A 19,395-nucleotide genomic window follows, 5' to 3' on the forward strand; every position below is an offset into this window, starting at 1 on the left:
TGTTTCTTGGAAGATTACACTCGTTACATTTTATGGGTGCACAAAAGCTGAAATAGTGACAGTGAATCCTGATATAATGACATACAATTTTCTTCTCCTCTCGTATCGCCCTGCACAATAAACACGTTAAATGCAGTCATGTGTGAATTCAGAAACTCCACTTCCACTCGCACAGAGCAGACAGACCCAGACTGAGTGTGAGACAACCCCACCACAGCCCCCCACCTATTGTCATGTTAATGCCTCACTGGCACTGTTTATGAGCGCTGGCTGATGTGTGAAGAGCTCGCTGTTAATGGCCGAGCCCCGTTCTCCCACACAAAGATGGGCTTTAGCATTGACCCCAGAAAGCCTCCCCACGAAGAGACCCCCCTCCTCTATTAAAAAAAAAAAAAAAAAAACCTTCTTCCTGCCTCTATAAGAACAGTCTCTCCATCTGAAAGGATTCTTTTGTGCCAAGGGAACGAGGTCCAAGGCAGAAGAGGAACAGCGTGGATGGGGGAGGGGGTCTGGCGGCTTAGATTTGTATGGATGGCCGGGATAAGAAGAGGTAGCCATAAGTTCAGCAGAGGATTGCTTGGCGCTGGAGAGTGTGCCTTGGAGGACTCTCGTGCCTTTCACTGTAAAGTGATTTCCTGCTTTGCTCCATGGCGGTGAGGTTGTGACTGACTATTACCTGCTATTATTTCGAAGCAAAACTGTACATCTTTGCACGATTCCTCACTGATAAAAATCAATCTTGTGTTTTTTCTAACAGTGCATGTTACACTTTGTACACGATGTTCTTACCGTATTAAACAGAGCTGAATTCAGAGCAGTGTGTGACTAACTGGTTCCTTAAATACACATTAAATTAATGAATAAAAAGGAAAATGGAATCAAAGCAAATTAAAAATCACTTGTAGTTGGTCTTACTCTCCATGGCAACTGTTAATATTGTAATAAATGCATATATTTTGTGGAACTACTCAACAGCAATTACAGTTCCTCTTACTGCTGTGAGCTTACTGTCACATCTAATTACACATGTATATTTTAAGTAGTCTAGACCAGGCCTGCCCAAAGTGGGGCTCGCAGACAAAGTTGGCGTGCCATAAGGTTCAATTTGGCCCGCCAGACTCTTCTAGTGAAAAATCATACATTTTGTTTAAAAAAATTATAATTATGTTTATTCAGTTTTATTTTTTGAGGTCAAACTGTTCATAAAATATGTAGGATACCTAATTATTAATTATTTTTCATAAACCCAAGGGGCAGACTGACACTTTGCACAGGAAGTTTTTCAATTAAGGGAACATGGGATCCTAGTGCCATTTTGCATCAAGAAAACAATACAGTGCAAAACAATAGGCATTCCTTTTGGCGTAAGTGCACAATTAACTTGCAGTTTTGACCCTACTAAGAAAAAGTTTGTGCTCCCCTGGTCTCTACACCTTAGTGTTTGGCGTTGAGCATACGATATAAACTCAGATATCCTCAACAATTTATTGATCAAATGTGATATACAGTGTGACTGATTTAGGAATGAACCCATTGTCAACCATTTCCTTCTTTAGGCTTAAAAAACTCACATTTTCTTTTTTGTCTTTTAATAACAGGATACACAAATTATTTCCATTTGGACTCAGTGCACATTTAAAACAGTGAACATTAAGGTTGACAACATTTGCTTTAAACCTATATAATAAGTACATCCTGTTGGTAACGAAATGTGAAAAATATTATTTGGCCAAAATGATGCACTGCTGAACTTTACAATGTCCTCCAATGTGCATTATTGGACTAGGCATCTGTACAGGAAGATACATGTAGGTCGCTGTTTGTTGAGGACCATCAGGTCACTGTGAGACACTACTTCAGGTATACAGAGGTGTGTGAGCAAGTCGGATCACATCTCTCCACACTGTGCGATGACGATGGCGAGCTTGGGCTTGTTGTTGGGTCCTGTAACAATGTTCTGTCGGGAGGAAGGAGCAAAAATTTAGAACAAAAGACAGTCATGTAAACTTTGCAGCAAACTAAAATGATCGCTGGTGATTTTTGCAGGAAAAGAAAATTCTTATTACTTGCTACATACATAAATATGACACAGTGCAAGATTAATTTACTGAAACTGTCAATGGGTTTGAGCCACAGGTTGGATTCAAGCTTTGAAATATTTTAGTCTGAGGTCTGAAACATCACTGGAGATGACAATGATCAGGAAAGTCAATTAAAAATGTATAACAAGCATTTAAAGGGACAGTTTTCCCCCAAATCAAAAATACACACATTCCCTCATACCTGTAGTGCTATGTATCCAGCTAGATTTTTTTGGTGCAAGTTGTTGAATTTTGGCTGTAGAGATGCTTGCTTTCTCTTGAATATAATGCAACAAGATGGTACTCAGCTTGTGGTGCACAAAGAAACAAAAAATACTTTGAAAAACCCAACAAGAGAAATCCTGACCCAGTTACTCAAGGTAATCCACAGACCTTGTTGTGAGCCATTTCATGTAGGAACTATTTTCCCCCTTCCCAACTACACCTGCCACCTGAATCACAGCGGAGAAGGAAACGTGCATCTACTCATTGATGCCGGGCTCGTGCTCGTGACAGCACAGGATGTAAACATTGATGGCCTCCTCCTCAGCTGAGATCTAACGTTAGCTAAGCTCCCATCCATGAGTAGATGCACACATCCATGTAGTCCCACTATATTGAAAAGAAGGCAGACATCTCTGTCTATGATATCTCCAAAACTCAGCATCTCACACCAAAACAATGGATTGTAGCGCCACAGACGTGAGGAACAATATGTACATTTTAAGTTTGATTTTTATAGATGAGTGAAACAATTAAGGCAGGTGCACAAAATAGAGTAGACCTTTTCAGTTTAAAGATATTGTTGTTTTAACCATTATAAGTGGTCTCCCTCCTCTCAGTTTTGCTTCATGTTTTGGTCACTTTACAGATCAGTATAAAATTTCTTTATTGACTCATTCTTGCCACTGATATATATATTACTATAAATTAATATAATAATGAGTATTTACCTCAATTTTTCTCATTGCCAGCAAGCCATCAACCACTTTTCCTGAAACAGTCGTAAAAAAGACAATTGAACTCGGACACAAAACAATTTAAAACGGACCTCTCAATAGATGTGAATGCACAAGTAATACTGATGATTGACTCACCAAAAACAACATGCTTTCCGTCTAACCAGTCGCATTTAGCGCAGGTAATGAAGAACTGACAACCATTTGTCCCTGGACCACTGTTTGCCTGAGTGAGACAAAAGGAATGACAGAGAATGTTGTAAGACATCACGACAACACGTTTGTCTGTACTGGTTAGAGTTAAGACACTTTAAATTGATTAATCAAATCTTGATTAAACGTTGGTTAAAGCCTCTGTATGGCCTATATAAGCAAACATTATAGGTAATTATAGTGATTCTTACTACAAATTCAAACTGATTTTCTGGCGGAGTGCTGAGGATGAATTGAGGGGTCTCAGAGAAGATGCTCTGAAGTGTAGCTGTACGCTTGGTAACTAAAACCAAGTTCATTTTGTTTCACAATCTTTTTTTGTCAACAGAGGCCGCCAGAATTAACAAAACATGAGCATGCCTTACTGCAGCTTTAACTTATTATTTTAAAGAGTATAACACAGGTAGTAAAAGATTGCAGGATGATGCCAAACACCTTCTTTTGGATGAAGTCAAAGTGCAAAGATCTGTTCCCTGATTCAACAGTGCCCCTAACATCTGAGCATTGATCTACATACATACCATGGAAAGAAGACCAGGCGCAGAATGCTTGTATTTGAAGTTTTCATCTGCAAATGGGCCCCCGTAGATGCTGCAGATACCAGTTCCATCACCCTTCACAAAGAGACAAAAAACATAAGATGGGGCTCACACAGTAGAGAGAGACAGTGAGAGTGAGAGTGAGAGAGAGAGAGAGCAATACATCAGCTTCAGTGTGCTGTAATTGACCACATGTCCACCAGGGGGCAGAAGGCTGACATATGGTGGTTCGTCTAAGTTTGAACTTTTAATGCAGTTTGTCCAACATCATGGTAAAACTGATTCAATCTAATGAAGACAACAAATGGTAGATAGTTTCAGAAATGATTTGGAGATGATGACTTTGTTCCCATAGCAACATACTACAGGTATACATCATAACCACTGAAGATACCTCCCACCTTGCTGTGAGATGTGGACATTTTTTTTTAAAAACAAGGTTTACCAGCTTTCAAAATATTACTTTCTTTATACTGTTAATAGGAAAAATCTTTCTTTGTCTGCTTTCACACTCAGATATATTAACACTGTTCCACTCAAAGCAATAATCCTATCCTTTTCATCCACGATTGCTTTCATGTGCTTTGGAAAAAAAACTCTCCAAAGAGATTGTACTCAACATACTGTGTTTATATAGGATTTATTTATGTAGGAAAACTACGGGAGACAATAAAGCATTATTAACACAGCACATTTATTGCTATGGTGCAATATGTGTGAGTGTGTTGTTCCCACAGTTTATTGTAGCTTTAATGCAACATATAACAGCAAATGATGACAGATGCAGTACGCTGAACCTTGAATTACTTTGTCACCCTAAAGCTGCGACAAGAAACTAACAAGGCAGCAGAAGAGATGTGGATATACTTACGTTTACAAAGTCGCCTCCCTGTATCATGAAGTCTTTGATCAACCTGCCAATGAACAACGAAGACATGTCAGTGAAGTCAGCTTTATTGAGGCACAAGCTAAGTCTATAAAAATATTCACTTTACCAGAAGCCACATTACATTCACAATTATGACACTCCACGAAACAATAAAACATGATAACTTTCAATGTAGGTGAATAGGAACTGTAGCTCCTGTGAAAAACTAAAAGTTGCTATGACCTCTGTTGAGTGCTTTTTAACACATAATTCATTTTAATGTATGTATTCTACATACATAGCATAGCATAGGTGCATATGAATGGTAAAAAACTAAATCTCAAGGATGTAGTTTCACAATTCAGATTATTCAGTGTTGACAGGCTATTTCATCGTGGAAAGTAGCCAATCAGATTGTGTTGACGGCACATTTGTAAATGATTTAACTGCAACTGCACAAACAAACCCACATGTTTGGATGACTGGCAAAATGCTGAATATCAGATCCAGTCTATCCCTACTATAAATAGTAAGAAAAACATGCACAGAAAGTCTGAATGCCAGGGTTGACAGTAGATACTCAGGAGACAACCAGACTAAATAATAGGCTTGGGCAATATCCAAAATCTTTTACCACAATATTGTCCCGCACAAACATCTCGATAGACGATATTATCGTAAGGGTTTTTTTCATAATATGAAATTATAGTATTTTATTTTGTTTTACTTGTATTTTATGTTGACTGGTGGTATGACCAGTATCAATAAATAAAACACTGAGAGGTTGACATGCTGTTCACTTATTTACTTCTCCCTTTGCAGAAACACAAACTACACTTTTAAAATAATGTAATTAAGAACTTTGAAATTATTTTTTTTTTAATTAAATTAATTACTTGAGAGCAAATAATTAATTGCAAACATAACAGCTTGCTCCTCACTGGTGCCCTTCCCTCTAAACTCTAGCAGTTTCTCTCAGGTTAAGAATCATACAGCTGTTTGATTTTGTGAAAAATATCACATATGATGGCAAATAGAGATATTTGATCATATCTAATATCGGCCCAAGCCTCATATATAAGCACTCTTAAGCTACCAGAGGGTGTGGGATTTTACTTGAGTTAAAATCATTCGGAAAAATATAGGAAATCTTTTCAACATCAGAGTGTAATGTGAGCTACATGAATCAAGTTCCCATGTCGTGTACCTGTGGAATGTGCAGCCTTTGTAACCGATAGGAACGCCATCCTTCCTGTTGAACAGTAATGTGAGAAGGAACAACATGAAGTTAGCAGCAAAGACAACAAACACCCTGTGTGGTACTACAAAACAGGTGACAGTAAATGTGCCATCATTAAACAATCATGCAGGGATGTAGGGATGGGATTAATAGGGTCTGGTGTTTACATGCAACAACAAATCTAATCAGAACAGCTGTGTGCAAAAGTGACTTTACGTCATGAATTCATCTTCCTCGTCATATATTTGTATTTCTTCGATCAGCTTCCTGTTCAGAAGATGGATATCTATTGTCGTCTATGTTAAGTTCTCTAGTTCAGCTCATGAGACCATTTTATTTTTTCTTTGTGCTTTTTACAGCAGGTTATGACTCAGTATGATCAGGCTCACATGGAGCACTTGTGGCTGAGACTTGGCACATTTTATGTGTACATTAAAACTTTTTAGCAACATATGACAAAAAATATCTGCAGGACATTTGACCTGAAGGCGCAGTGAGAGGACCGAGTAGAGATAGTTTAAAATATAGAGTAGTCCTCCCAGCATCTGACTGTACTGAATATAGCTTTAGTGGCAGGTGATTGCAAACATTTCAGTGGTAGTGTATACCTTTGAATTTTACAGATATTCATTTTTTTCAGATGAAAAAAAAAATAAAAAAAACAAACTCATCTTGACTTCATTTAAATTATTTTTTTCTTTAATTCATTATTTTAGATACAAGGAGGTGCATCTTTCTTTTCACCCTGCTGCACTCTCCCCACAGTGATTATTTCCCTGCTGAAGCTGGTTCGATGTGGCAGGTTTACTGTGCAGGGTGGTGAAGAAGTGTTTGTGAACAATCAAAGATCACCTTACCTGTACTCTCCAGTGCAGAACTGCCTGTAAGAGATGACGAAACTGTAAGTGGCATTGTTGTGAAAACTCAGAAATAGTTTCATACATGTGAACATATATACTTGTGATTGGGGAGTTCTACTGCATAAATTGAAAAAAGTAGTATAAAGCCTTTTGCTGCTGCAGAGGAAGCTGCATGTACTTTGCATCCTAGTGCCACTGAGCGATATCAGTGGAGGCAATTTATCATTGTGGGTAATGTAGCCACCAGGCTTTGTTCTAGCATTGCACAAATTGATACATCAGAACCAGAGATAACGCCTTTTAATTCTGCATTCTACTTCCTTTTAAAACCAACTTAGCCAGTGAGTTACATCAGTGGAGGCAATTGATTACATGCAGCTTCCTCTGGAGCCACAAAAGGCTTTATACTACTTTTTTCACATATGCAGTAGTACTCCCCAAGACCTGTAAATATACTTTGATGTGCACAATTGGTGGAGATCCCTTTAATTTTCTATCATCCCTAGCTGGGGTCTACCTGTGATATCTCTTTTCACTGAAATTTTTAAAAAGCAGACCATGTGATCAAATAATAATCTCTCTCCTTACCGGAAATTTTCCGCTGTCTTTGGAACCACATCAGCAAACAGCTCCATCTTCATCCGTCCGACATCCTGAAAAGCAGTTGAGAAAACAGTTGAAAAACAAAAAGAAATCCATTTAAGACAGAAATGTATACACACCTAAAAAAAAAGATGGCGTAAACACTTTTGCCTCAGGCAAAACTAAACAGAGCGAGCTGAAACAGGTTCTTGGTCCAACAAGTGTAACTGGTTCATCCTGACAGCATCTGGCTAGTGAATAACTAGTACAGGATTTCTTCTTGTCTTTCCTCCCTCTACTTCTCGCCTTGAATACACATTAGTTTATTCCTTTTACATCTTGCAGTGTTCTGTTGACTCTACTGAAAACATCAAGTCAACTCTGTTTCATCTCAACAATGCAAGCCATTCTGTCACACTTCTGGTCACATTTTCCAGTGGTCAAAGCATACGTAATCGAAGATGTGAGCGTGAAGACGCCACAATCTTAACGCAGCACATTAAATCCTCTATGAGTGGTGTGTGTTCTTGTGCGTTGGCAGGGTGGGTGTCTGTTCACCAAGGCCTCCCACAACCCAGAGGGCCATGCAAGTGTCAACTGGTATAACAATGTCCATGTGTCTACATCTCTGTGTGTGAACGCAGTCTGTGTGTGTGCTGGTGTAAAAAAAGAGTGTTTTGTCCCTGTGACATCACTGCACTACTCTCCCTACACTCCACACACACGGCTCCCAGAACGACCAGCAGCCATTAGATCTCTCATCTTTGCTCTGTTTAGACAGTACGTTTACAGGCAATGATCTCCAATGCAGAAGCTCAGTGTTGACACAGAGCAAACAACCACGGATTATTTTATCTGCTGAGGATGTTGAATGTGTCAGGCGAAAAACAACAGGTAAGACAGCTTAATAATAACATGTACCGTAATAAAAAGCTGCATCTTAATGGAGGAGTGTCTACATGCTGACGAATGTATCCTGTTGAACCACTTTTTTTTCTGGGGCTGGAATCAGGGTAACGTTTAAATACCATACCTTCAAATGCACACAAAAAATGTAAGGAAGACAAGAAAAGGTGTCGATTGCACTGAGCTGATTTTATCACAATGCAGTGGGCTTCAATTAACAGACAAATGCCAGGCAGACTATGGCAGCCACACCTACTTTAAGTCCCCTGCAGTTAATATTTAAACCAAGAGTAAACAGTCGCACACAGCAAACAGATTAAGCCAAGACACTGTGACAAACTGAGATGAAATGAGGTATTAATTAGCCTTTTTTAAACTTTGAAGAATCATATTTGTTCCCTGTGGAGGTGCAATTGTGAGCGATAATTTCTAATTGTTAAAATGTCTTATTGTTTCATTGACAGGCTGGCTGTTCTGTGTCTATGTTGTCAAATTACACTGTTAGGTGAATAAAACAAACAGTTCTAAGCTATTGAGCATATGTTTGGGTCATTCCTTACCAACTCACCAAGGGCCTCCCAGTTCACGTCATGGATTTCTCAAATTAAATTCTATTACATTCATGGGACCTTTCTAAATCTTACAGCCGTACTCCAAATACTTTTGAAGTTATGAAGTTTGGCCCTCAGAGCTAAATTTCAGCATCTTTGTGATTCGTTGTATGTGCATTTCTTGCCTCAGCAATTGCTTTTTTTACTGGATTGGTTAGAAACTTGTCCTGAACATCCAGAAGACTCTTAGGCTACTTGGCAACATCAATAGTTATTGCTGAATAGTTACAGTAATCAAATTTATAACAGGAAGTCATTTTCACAAGTATCTGTCATTTTCAAAAACTCATATCTCCACTTGTTTTTACTTTCTTGCAACAAAATTGTGGCTCTGTGTAGAAATAATCTACTTCTGTCACATCTACAGTGACACAGGTCTTGCTAAATATACAGTCGGAGCTGAAAAACCAAAAAGAAAATCCACAACTTGAATTGAGAAACTTCAGGATTTTGGGTGAGTTGGCATGGAAATACCCTTTTGTAATTTCATCACAATGCAATATCAAAGTACATGTTTTTTCAAGTGTTGAGGAATTGTGACACTGCTTTTTAACTTGTACCTCTGAGCTAATGCATACATAATTAACGCTGTTAATTAAAAGAGGCCAAGTAAAGCTGCTCAAACACCCTGAACTGTGCTAACTTTTCTACAAACTAGAGATTTTATCAAAAAACGTTGTTTTTGTTAGTCAGGAAGGCGATTATTTCTAGGAAGCAATTGTAGGCCTAACATTCAACACATGATGTTTTTTTCTTGGGTTTCTAGTGTAATTGTATAGGGATATCGTGCAGGTGAACAAAAGCTGCCAAAGGGTGTGGTTTAAACTGACAAGCATTGTTAGTCGACGCTCAGTTTCTAGCCGGGTTACCTGTTACAGGACATGCAAATAGACATAACAAGGGGACATCGTCTCTCGGCTGTATAGGAGGGCAAACGAGCAGAGTTCCCTTAAGACACAGAAGGTGTGTCCCTTCAGGTTTTGCTTTTACAATGTGGAGGTGGAGCCAGAAAGAGCCAGTTCCAATAGGGAACTACTCCATCTTTAACATTCATAGACGAGTTCTGCTGCAAGCATGAAATGCCTCTAACTTCCATTACTGCAAGAGTTAAGCTTTTGGATCTCCACTGAAACTCACAGGACTGGGACAACTCCAGGCACAGAGGTATGGACTCCTTAGGGTAACGTTTTGTTACATCACAGGGTTAATTGTTTTCACTTGAGTAGAAGTAGTCACCAATGCTACAAATCATGCAGAAATGAAATGCAGGAAATTCAGGTTGGTGTACGTACGTGTTGAAAATGAATACCGCTGCTGTAAGGTGTTGACATGGAAGCGACTAATATGCAAAACACAGAGAAGTAAGACTTAGTAAGAGAACCTAAGTAAGAAGACAACATGTTTGTTTTTTTTATTTCGTAACTAAAGTGACAGGGAGTGAGTCATCAGTATATTAGACATGCCTCCAATGTAAAGTTTGCTGCGGCTGACGGTGATTTGATGTGAAAAACAAACATGGGAAGGACTCTGCTAGTGCCAAGTGCTCTACACTGTACACCATGTTTAACTTTTAACCACACATAATGTGAGATGTGTGATAAAAAACGGGACTATCAGTTTGGACATACATCAAATCTGCTGGCAAAAAATGTCACCAGATCCAAATGTGACCTCTCACTGTTCAACCTACACAACTTGAGCCTTTTATTTCATCAACTTTGAAGAAATTAGATGGAGAATTTGTCTTTAAAGCAAAAGCAATATAGTTGGCTTGTTTTGTTTATAAATGACACTAAGAAAAGAGCTCAATTATAAAAAAATTCTTAAATTAACGAATATGAAGTCATGCTTCAGATCATTTACGACTGTGTCAGTCAACTCATAAAAGAGGCTGAGCATAGTACACTTTGCCTGAGCAGGTTCTGAAAATCCAGTTTGCATTTTATGCACGTGTGATCTATAAATCTCATATCAGCTGAAACTGATGGCACCTGCCTTGTTATTTCCTCTTATATTGTCCCAGGACAAGTGAGAGTCTATTCAGGAATAGTCATGGACCAAAGGAGAAAATCTCACTTTTTGGGGGACTATCACGGCAATGGTAGAGAAGACTAAAGCCAGGCAATACATATCATTCAGAAGACTAAATAGTGGGTTGACAAACAAAAGTGTGTCACTGCTGCAGGGAATGAGGTGGGGCAGAAAGACAGAACTGTGGCTGATAATTATAGAAGATGGAAGATTTAGAAGATGTATAGAAATGGCCTGACCTTAAACTATGAGGGAAAAAAATAATAGACGAGTTGCTCAAGCATTCAATATGAAAAGATTAATTGATGTGGTGTGTTAAAAAATAATTTAAAAAAGTAATGACCATGGTTCTGTTTATTCCTCACACCCTATAATTGATAAATCCAATCACGCTGGTAAAAATGCTCATACGAAGTTCTCCACATGGTTTGTCACATCCACTACCAGTCAAAAGCTTGGACACACCTTCTCATTCAATGTTTTTCCTTTATTTTTATCATTTCCTACATTGTAGATCATTACTGAAGACATCCAAACTATGAAGGAACACGTGGAATTGTGTAGTAAACAAAAAAGTGTTAAACAAACCAGAATATGATTTATATTTTATATTCTGCAAAGTAGCCACCTTTTGCTTTGATGACAGCTTTGCACACTTCTGGCATTCTCTCATTCAGATTCATGAGGTAGTACTAGGTATACTTTTGTGTTTTTTGTGCTCAAGTCTTACTTAAAATCAAACTTGATCATGAGGGGAGGTTGTGGACTCGTCTTCATGCTTTTTCTTGTTTCTTCAAAGCTGTTTAATGTTTGTATAACCAACGTTCCTAAACCAATATATTTCTGTCTTTCACAGCATTTCCTGGACACACACCTGCACACTGAGCTGAGAACTGTTCCAATAACATAAATGCTGCCTGAGTCATCTCCAGAAACTGTCAAAATGCTGGCCATTATGGAGCAATGTGATGTGGAGTCCGGCTGTCATATAGACAACACTGTGAAGTATCTGTTACTGATGCTTTTCAAGTTGGGACTGGACGCAGCAGTCTATTTCTTATGCTGCCGGAAGCCGTATAGCTCCTTTATGAGTATGTGCAGCCTGTCCATTGTCCTGGCTGACTCTGTGGTGGCGTTTTCTTTGGCAACCGTGTGGTTTCTTGGGGCTGAAAGGTCTCCCATGTCACCCTGCTTCCTCTTGGCTCATGTCTCAGCAACATATGGCGCACAGCCGCTGCCTATGATGTTCCTTGGTTTATTGGACTACTGTGTAGAAGATACCCACTTCTGCAAACAGAGCGCCTTCTACAAATGCCTGAGAAACACTTTTTTGGTATTGCTGATATGGGTGGTAGCTGTCGTTTTCTCCTTCTGTTCTGTCAACACTGAGCTGATGGAACTGCAGTCTTCGACGCAGGTGAAGACTCTAGTGTGTGAAGTAGAGGAGTCCCCACTGATTACCTTCTTCACTTTGGTGCTTTTCACAGCAGTAATTTGTGCCATGCTGCCCTTTTGGTCAAGTATTCCCAAGTGGCAGAATGAGGCAGACAGGTTATCTGAAGCGAGGGAAGAACGAGAGAACCCGAAAAGCGACTTTTTGTTCATCTCAACCAACAGCACAACAGAGACAAAAAGCAGCCAGGAGACTCATCTGGAGGAGATCGACAGGTCAAGACCGCCTCTGTGGCTCAGTCTCACGCTGAGCTTTGGTGTGTTTTGGATGCCTTATCTATTTATATCCGTGCTCTGTCTGGTCTTAGGCTTCGGAGTACCTGCCTACATCACTGTTAACGTTCTGTGGATGGAGTGCACCAACAGTTTACTGATGGGTGTGGTGTTCTGGGCCAAGAGCAACACTCTAGGGCCGTACAACCATCTACCAGAAAATGTGTGCTTGTGGCATGTTTACTGGCATTTGAGCAAAGGAACAGGACAGCAGCAGCTCCCGATAGCTGTGTTCAACCCATCAAAACAGAAGAGAACCACTCTCTTCTATGTGTGACACAAGAAAGTGAATAAAGACTTTTTTCAAGACAGTAACTACAACAACACATAGTGGAAGGAGACAAACACATGGTGAGTTAAAGTTTTTTTGCTGGGGACAGACACTGTTTTTTGAGCAGAAATTTGACGAAGAGTCGGCCGCAGCGAAACTGTCCCACCTCTCTGCATCTGAAACTTTCACACAGAGGACGATGCGGAGAATCAACGCATGATTCCTTCACTCAAAGGGCAGTGTGAATGGGGCTTATGAATATTTCATCTGTGAAAGCTGTGTTAGATAATTAAACTGGCTTATGACCGACAGATGAAAAGCCTGGACACAGAAATGCATCTCTCACCACTCCTTCAGCACACGCAGAAGTGCTTTTGAGCAAAGAATTTAACTGCAAAATGTTGCCGTTGACAAGAGACTGATTCACAAGTCTTCAACATTTGGAAGTTCTGTCCCAAAGTGTTGCTGAAAGCTGTTGAATGAAGCGAGGCTTTGTAAACACTTGTAGAAATCACAGTACATTATCTATTTTCTACACTCATTTGTATTTGTTTGTCATACAGCAATTTACAAAGATAATTTTAGACTTGAAGGAAATAACATGATGATGCATGACTGTCTGGTATGGCTTTCAAAGTGGTTCTCAAAAAAAGAAAATCTGTAAAAATTCAGGACCTGAACAGCAACTTAAAGGTGCAATATGTCAGAATTGGCGTCCTGTTGAATTTATTCTAAAAACAGATATGGGCCAGCATATCACCAGAATCATCGATAACTGCAGCCAACTGTAGCTACCATTAGCTAATTAGCTTAGTTAGCCATGCAGGCAGCAGTCTAGGCTGGGGGCTCAGATAATCGGGGATATGCTGGTGTTTACACTGCTAACACAGAAGCTTTGGACTGGTATGGGCAGCGGCTAGCTGGTTAGCATGCCAAGTCCAGTAGATATATCTGAAACACAATACATAGACATCATAATGTCAAAACTGTTATTTCTTCACATTCTCATGCAAGAATTTTAACTAAAATTCTGGGCCATGGCTAGATGGGTTATTTTAACCTAAATTCTTACATATTGCACCCTTAAGGGACCTTGTGATGAAGTTATTTACTCAACTACTGTTTTCAAGGTCAACTATGAACTTTTTATTCCTTTATTTCCTTGGGATTTTAGACATCTGCGATTACATAATAACTGTGACAAGCTCCATCTGGTGATGAAGATCAAGTGATATGACTGAAAGCTCCACAGAGGCTACAGCAACCTTGTCATAATGAAAAATGTGGTCCATTTTACTTTTACTGCTGCTAATCTGAATTAAAAGACCCTGAAAACCATTTATCTCAATCAGCTTCTTGTGACATCCTTTACTTCTGCGCACCAATCTATATACATCTATATATCTATATATATATATATATATATATATATATAGATATATATATATATATATGTGTGTGTGTGCGTGTGCTTGTTTGCTCATTTTACCAACACTGTTAATCAAATCTAATCAGACCACACCTACACAGTCCCAATGAAGCACCTGAGCCAAATGTATTAACAATGACTATACTGTTGATAAATAATCTCTATAGTAGGGCTGAGCAATATATCGATGCTCATATGAAACTATATAAGATCTCTGAGTGGATAATGTTAGTAAGTGTTGTCTTCTCCTGGTTAACTGTGTGGACAACAGATTATACCTGAAGCTTAAAAGTAACTAAATCCACCAGAGACCCACTAGAACCAACTTGGGAACCTGTCTGCATTCAATCACAGAGAAATTAGTAAATCCTGCACACATTCACTGACATTAACAGTGTTCACTGAATGTAGCTTATTTTAGGCAGCTCTAAATGGATCCAACTAACACAAGCTATTGTTCAATGCAGTATTTTTTAAATGACAAACTACCGTTTGTGATGACATGCCCAAATAAGGGCTTGGTGAGGTTTCTGTACCTCAACAAGTTTCTCCAGTTTTTCCACTGTGAGCACTGTAACACCCCAGAGGACGACTATCACCAAACAAGAGAAGAAGGAGCAGCCAATGGAGGAAGTGAATCAGAATAACATTTCTGATTTTATAGACCAGTCCAGCGAAGACCAGCATAAATGTTGGAAAAAAGGACATTATCTGCTAGTGGTGTGTAAGGTTGCATTAAAACAACAGATGCAGGTATTGTAGATGCATATTATATACGGACAGTGTGTTTTGGAGATTCTGGTCACCAATCCAGAGCTAAATCTTTCAACCAATAATGGACAAGATTACATTTATTTTGTAAGGGACAAAAAGCCCATTGCACTTTTTTTTTTTTTCCCAAGAGACAGATTAATGTGACGATGATGCCACCTTCTGGTCAAACCAATGGGGAGAAAAAATATTGTTCAGCCACGGTTCCAATCGCTCTGGTTGTGTGGCCAAATGTTTTAGTAGATGTCCTGGGAAGGTAATCACTTCTAAAGCGGATGACTTCGGTCATTGGCATGCTGTTGTGTTAAATAATGAAGAAACGTTTTGCTATCCTGATAAATGTCTATTGTTTTAATAAAAATGACCAAAACAAATTACTTTTGTCAGAAGTGACAGACGTGGTCACTGAATATAAAGAAAAATATCATACTGAGGTTATTTTGACCAGTGGGGATCTAAATTTGACGCCTGATGAATGGCAGGATAGATATCCTTCTAAATATAGTACCAACCAATGGAACACCATTTTACTAGATTTTTTTAACTCCAACAGTTTAATAGATATTTGGAGGGACAGAAATCCGGATGTCAGCCAATTTACATGGATAATACCAAGTGGTAGTTGTAAATCCAGAATAGATTTATGGCTAGCAACTCCTGAAGTTGCAAAATTTGCTTTGGATGTGTCAATTTCAACTGCTCCTGTGTAATGCATATTACATTAAAACCAGAAAATAGAACTAAATACAAAAAGGACTATTGGAAGTTTAACGTAGAGTTATTAAAAGATGAGGAGTTTGTTAAAATTGTTAAAGATTAAATTAAGAGATTTTAAAAAGTCAGGAGTATATGTAGCTGTAGCAGCAGATGGGAGTATTTTAAATTTAAGGTATGGGATTTTTACGGTACAATATAGTAAATTAATATGTAGACAACAAAAGCAATGTGAGACCCAATTGATCCAGGACATAAGTGACTGTTGTAATAACACTGTTCTGTCTGAAGCTGATAAAAGCCATTTCATTAGCCTACAGACTAAGTTAGATAATTTCTACTTTAAAAAAGTAGGTGCTTATGTAAGATCGCATTCTAAATGGATAGAGGAAAAGGAGAAAAATACATCTTATTTCAGTGAAATAAGAGAAAAGGAGACAGACTGACATCCAATTTTTATAAATAAAAATACAAACAAAACTTTTGGGAGGATTTGACGCTATAAATGACATTTTAAGCAATAGGACACTTACACCTACAATGAAACAGGGGCTAATTACTCTCATTCCTAAACAGGGTAAAGATAAGAGATATGACAATCTTCGCCCATTACGTTATTGTATACTGATTATAAATGATTTAAACGTGTGATTGCTGACAGGTTAAGAGATGGTTTGATGCATATAATAAGTGACACCCAGTTTTCGTCGCAACAGATCCATACATAACAATATAAGATTGGTATTAGACTTATTGGATTATAGATATTTGATTGAGGATGATGGAGTCATTCTGTTTTGGCACTTTTAGTGCTTTGGTTTTGGAGAAAAATGTATTAATATAATTGAACTGTTATATAGGACATTAATAGTTCAGATCTCCTTTTCTTTTTTCAAAAGCATCTGGTTTAAACTTGAATATGAAGAAATGTGAAATATTGACCATTCATGACCATCCTTTGACTAATGTCTATAACATCCCAATAAAAAGTTAAGTCAAATATTTAGGTATGACTATCACAAAAGACATAAAGGTTAGAGTAACATCCACTATAGAAAATAAGATACAGAACAATAGAACTATTCTCAATGGCTTCAAAGAGACTTATCCAGTTTTGGACATATTTTACCTTATAAAATGGAAAGTTTATCTAGATGTATTTGTCCAGCCTATTCACTGGATATACCTGACAATTAATCAAGATAACTTCAATTTTATATGGTAAAATAAGTATGATTATATAAGGAAAATGATACAGTGAAATCTGCTGAAGTCTAAAACACTATTGACTTTGACACCATGTTAAAACATCAAGTTATAATGGTTACAAAATGTTATTAGAAAAGGTGAAAGCTTTTGGTTTGATTTTCCATCCAAAATATTCAGGAATTTTGGTAGTATATATTTCTTACTAAGATGTGACTTTGCTATTTCCAAACTCCCTGTCAGTTTATCAGCTTTTCATCATTCTCCGTTACTGGAAACTCATAACAAACATAACTTTACTCCACACGTCCCAATATAGAATAACTGAAGCATCTTAATGAAGAGAAAATCTTTCTTTTACAAGGAATGGATGGAGAAAGGTATCTGGTCAATTATACATTTATTAGTTGATTGTGGCATTATTTTAACATATGATGCTTTCATTGGGAAATACAATTTGATGTGTACCAACAGACAATAATAATGCAGTAATTAAGGCAATCCTACAATCAATGATTCTTTTAACCAAAGTAGGGGTGGGCGATATAACGATATTAGATCGTGAAGGATTAGAATGTGTAGACGATCTGCCAAAGTGCAGAGATCATAGGATCGTCTGGGCACAGTGTTTAAATTACCACAAACAGTAATGTCTTCATTGATATTTTACTTTCATGTTTATTGAAAGCTACCTTTTATGTTGCAAGAGTGCACTTTATCAGAGTGTTGTTGTTTACCTTTTAGTATGTTTACGTTGTTTGCACATGTTGGCAAAACTGCAACTATTTAAATTAAAATCTGTTCAGAAAGGTCCTTTGGCCTAAATTGTCTGTTTTTCTTTTTTCGATTTAAGATTGTGATAAAATCGAAATCGTGATTTTACTTTTAAAAAATCGTGATATGATATTTTTGCCATATCGTTTTGTGATGCTTTTCACTATTGATATCTTTTCACTATTGATATCTTATAAGGATCAAAATATTCCGATTCTAACATATGAAAACATTAAAAAAAGGAATTCGGAAAACAACAATTTGATTATTTTATCCACAAATGTCGTTTTCTTAAGACCTCTCCCATATTTTTGTGCTTTTCTAAATAACATAACACTCGAAAAATAACCCTAACCCAAAAAAATGCATTAAAGTTTGCAAAATGAAAACAGCCCAACATCTGTATTAATATTTATATGCCCTAATTCCTGAATAAACCACTTGTGTTTTCTGTCTCTCATAAGACCCTTTATTTATTTATTTATCTCATAATTTAAGGTTGTAAACGTTTTTTTTTTGTCTGTTTGCTACTCACGCTTAGTTAAGCCTATGTAATCTATCTATGAACATGTTCATGATATGCCTTTTGTTGACTGTATCTTGTTAATGTTCAATAAAGTTAATATAAAAAAAGCCTCTATCTCAATTAAACCTAAACCTAACTATTCATGTTCTTACTGTGTTTAAAGTAAGTTAACTCTGGACAGCCCTGGTGATGAACTGTCAGAGGAGCTCTCGTCTAAAAGATTACCACCCGAGTCATGAATGAACTCATTTGCAATAAATCAGCTTCACTGAGCGAAATTCTGAATGTAGTAGTACTAGTATACCGTAATTACACTACAAGACGCTCACCACAATACAAACCGCGAACAGAGAAATGTAGAAACTGCACATTGTTCATTGTGTTGTGTATCAGATATACGTGTGGGTGTAAAATTAAGCCGTTTAAATGCATCGTACGTAGTTCACTGGATCACAACTTTTAACTAACAGATGATATCATGCGAGGTTGGTGAGATGTGGTAACGTTAACTTAACGTGAACTATAGTCACTGTTAGCTAAAAACTCTTTCTTCTACTCACCTGCCCACCGATGGTTAAGTCAAAGAAGACAATCGGGTTGTTTGGATTCGATGGCTGGACTTGGATTGACATTGTCACACCTTTCTTGCTTTTAAAGGCTAAATAAATATGCTTTTTCTACGTTTACACGCGTATTATTTGAACGACAAACATACGCGCGGCTAGAGCCTATGGTGACTTCTTCTTCTTCGTTCTCTTTTTCCGTTTCCTATCGGGCTTCTTCTTCTTCGTTTTATGTTTCCGGCACACTAGACGCAGCCAAGGCATATTACTGCCCCCCACAGGTCATTGATAAAAGTTATTTGGATGCCTAATACATAGTCCAGTGCGATGGAGAAATTGTGTAACAGCTTTTGTTGTTTCAGTGCTCCCCGCTGAGAATTGAGTTCAGTGACAGCAGCTGCCAAGACATGGAAGGCTCCAAGGATGTCCAGATCATGGAACCTCCTCCAGATGTGTTTCCAGGCCAGTTATGTAAGGGTGAATGACCTCCAATGACCAGATCAGCATCTTTTTAGGAAGAGCCAAC

At 38.0% G+C, this 19,395-nt stretch overlaps 2 protein-coding genes across 2 annotated transcripts; one reads left to right on the plus strand and one right to left on the minus strand.

Moving 5' to 3' along the window:
- Positions 1–1,471: 1,471 nt before the first annotated feature.
- ppih (peptidylprolyl isomerase H (cyclophilin H)) lies at positions 1,472–19,078 on the minus strand. The gene is made up of 9 exons (XM_084366148.1): positions 18,867–19,078; positions 7,349–7,413; positions 6,758–6,781; positions 5,868–5,912; positions 4,664–4,706; positions 3,775–3,867; positions 3,179–3,266; positions 3,035–3,075; positions 1,472–1,957 (listed from the first exon to the last, which is right to left on the minus strand). Exons 1-9 carry the CDS (start codon positions 18,936–18,938, stop codon positions 1,889–1,891), a joined length of 540 nt encoding a protein of 179 aa, XP_084222274.1. The 5' UTR covers positions 18,939–19,078; the 3' UTR covers positions 1,472–1,888.
- Positions 8,111–14,224, plus strand: LOC311264637 (putative G-protein coupled receptor 160). The gene is made up of 2 exons (XM_084365659.1): positions 8,111–8,236; positions 11,747–14,224. The coding sequence occupies exon 2, from the start codon at positions 11,801–11,803 to the stop codon at positions 12,890–12,892; it is 1,092 nt and encodes a 363-aa protein (XP_084221785.1). The 5' UTR covers positions 8,111–8,236; positions 11,747–11,800; the 3' UTR covers positions 12,893–14,224.
- Positions 19,079–19,395: the final 317 nt, after the last annotated feature.

Source organism: Pagrus pagrus (assembly GCF_965226575.1).
Source record: "Pagrus pagrus genome assembly, chromosome: 11".
NCBI lineage: Eukaryota > Metazoa > Chordata > Actinopteri > Spariformes > Sparidae > Pagrus > Pagrus pagrus.

Coding starts and splice junctions, on each gene's coding strand:
- LOC311264637 (XM_084365659.1), top strand. CDS start 11,801: ATGCTGCCTGAGTCATCTCCAGAAACTGTCAAAATGCTGGCCATTATG.
- ppih (XM_084366148.1), bottom strand. CDS start 18,938: ATGTCAATCCAAGTCCAGCCATCGAATCCAAACAACCCGATTGTCTTC. Junction 5,913..6,757: donor TTCTGCACTGGAGAGTACAG/GTAAGGTGATCT, acceptor ACTGTTCAACAG/GAAGGATGGCGTTCCTATCG. Junction 3,868..4,663: donor AGGGAGGCGACTTTGTAAAC/GTAAGTATATCC, acceptor CTCTTTGTGAAG/GGTGATGGAACTGGTATCTG.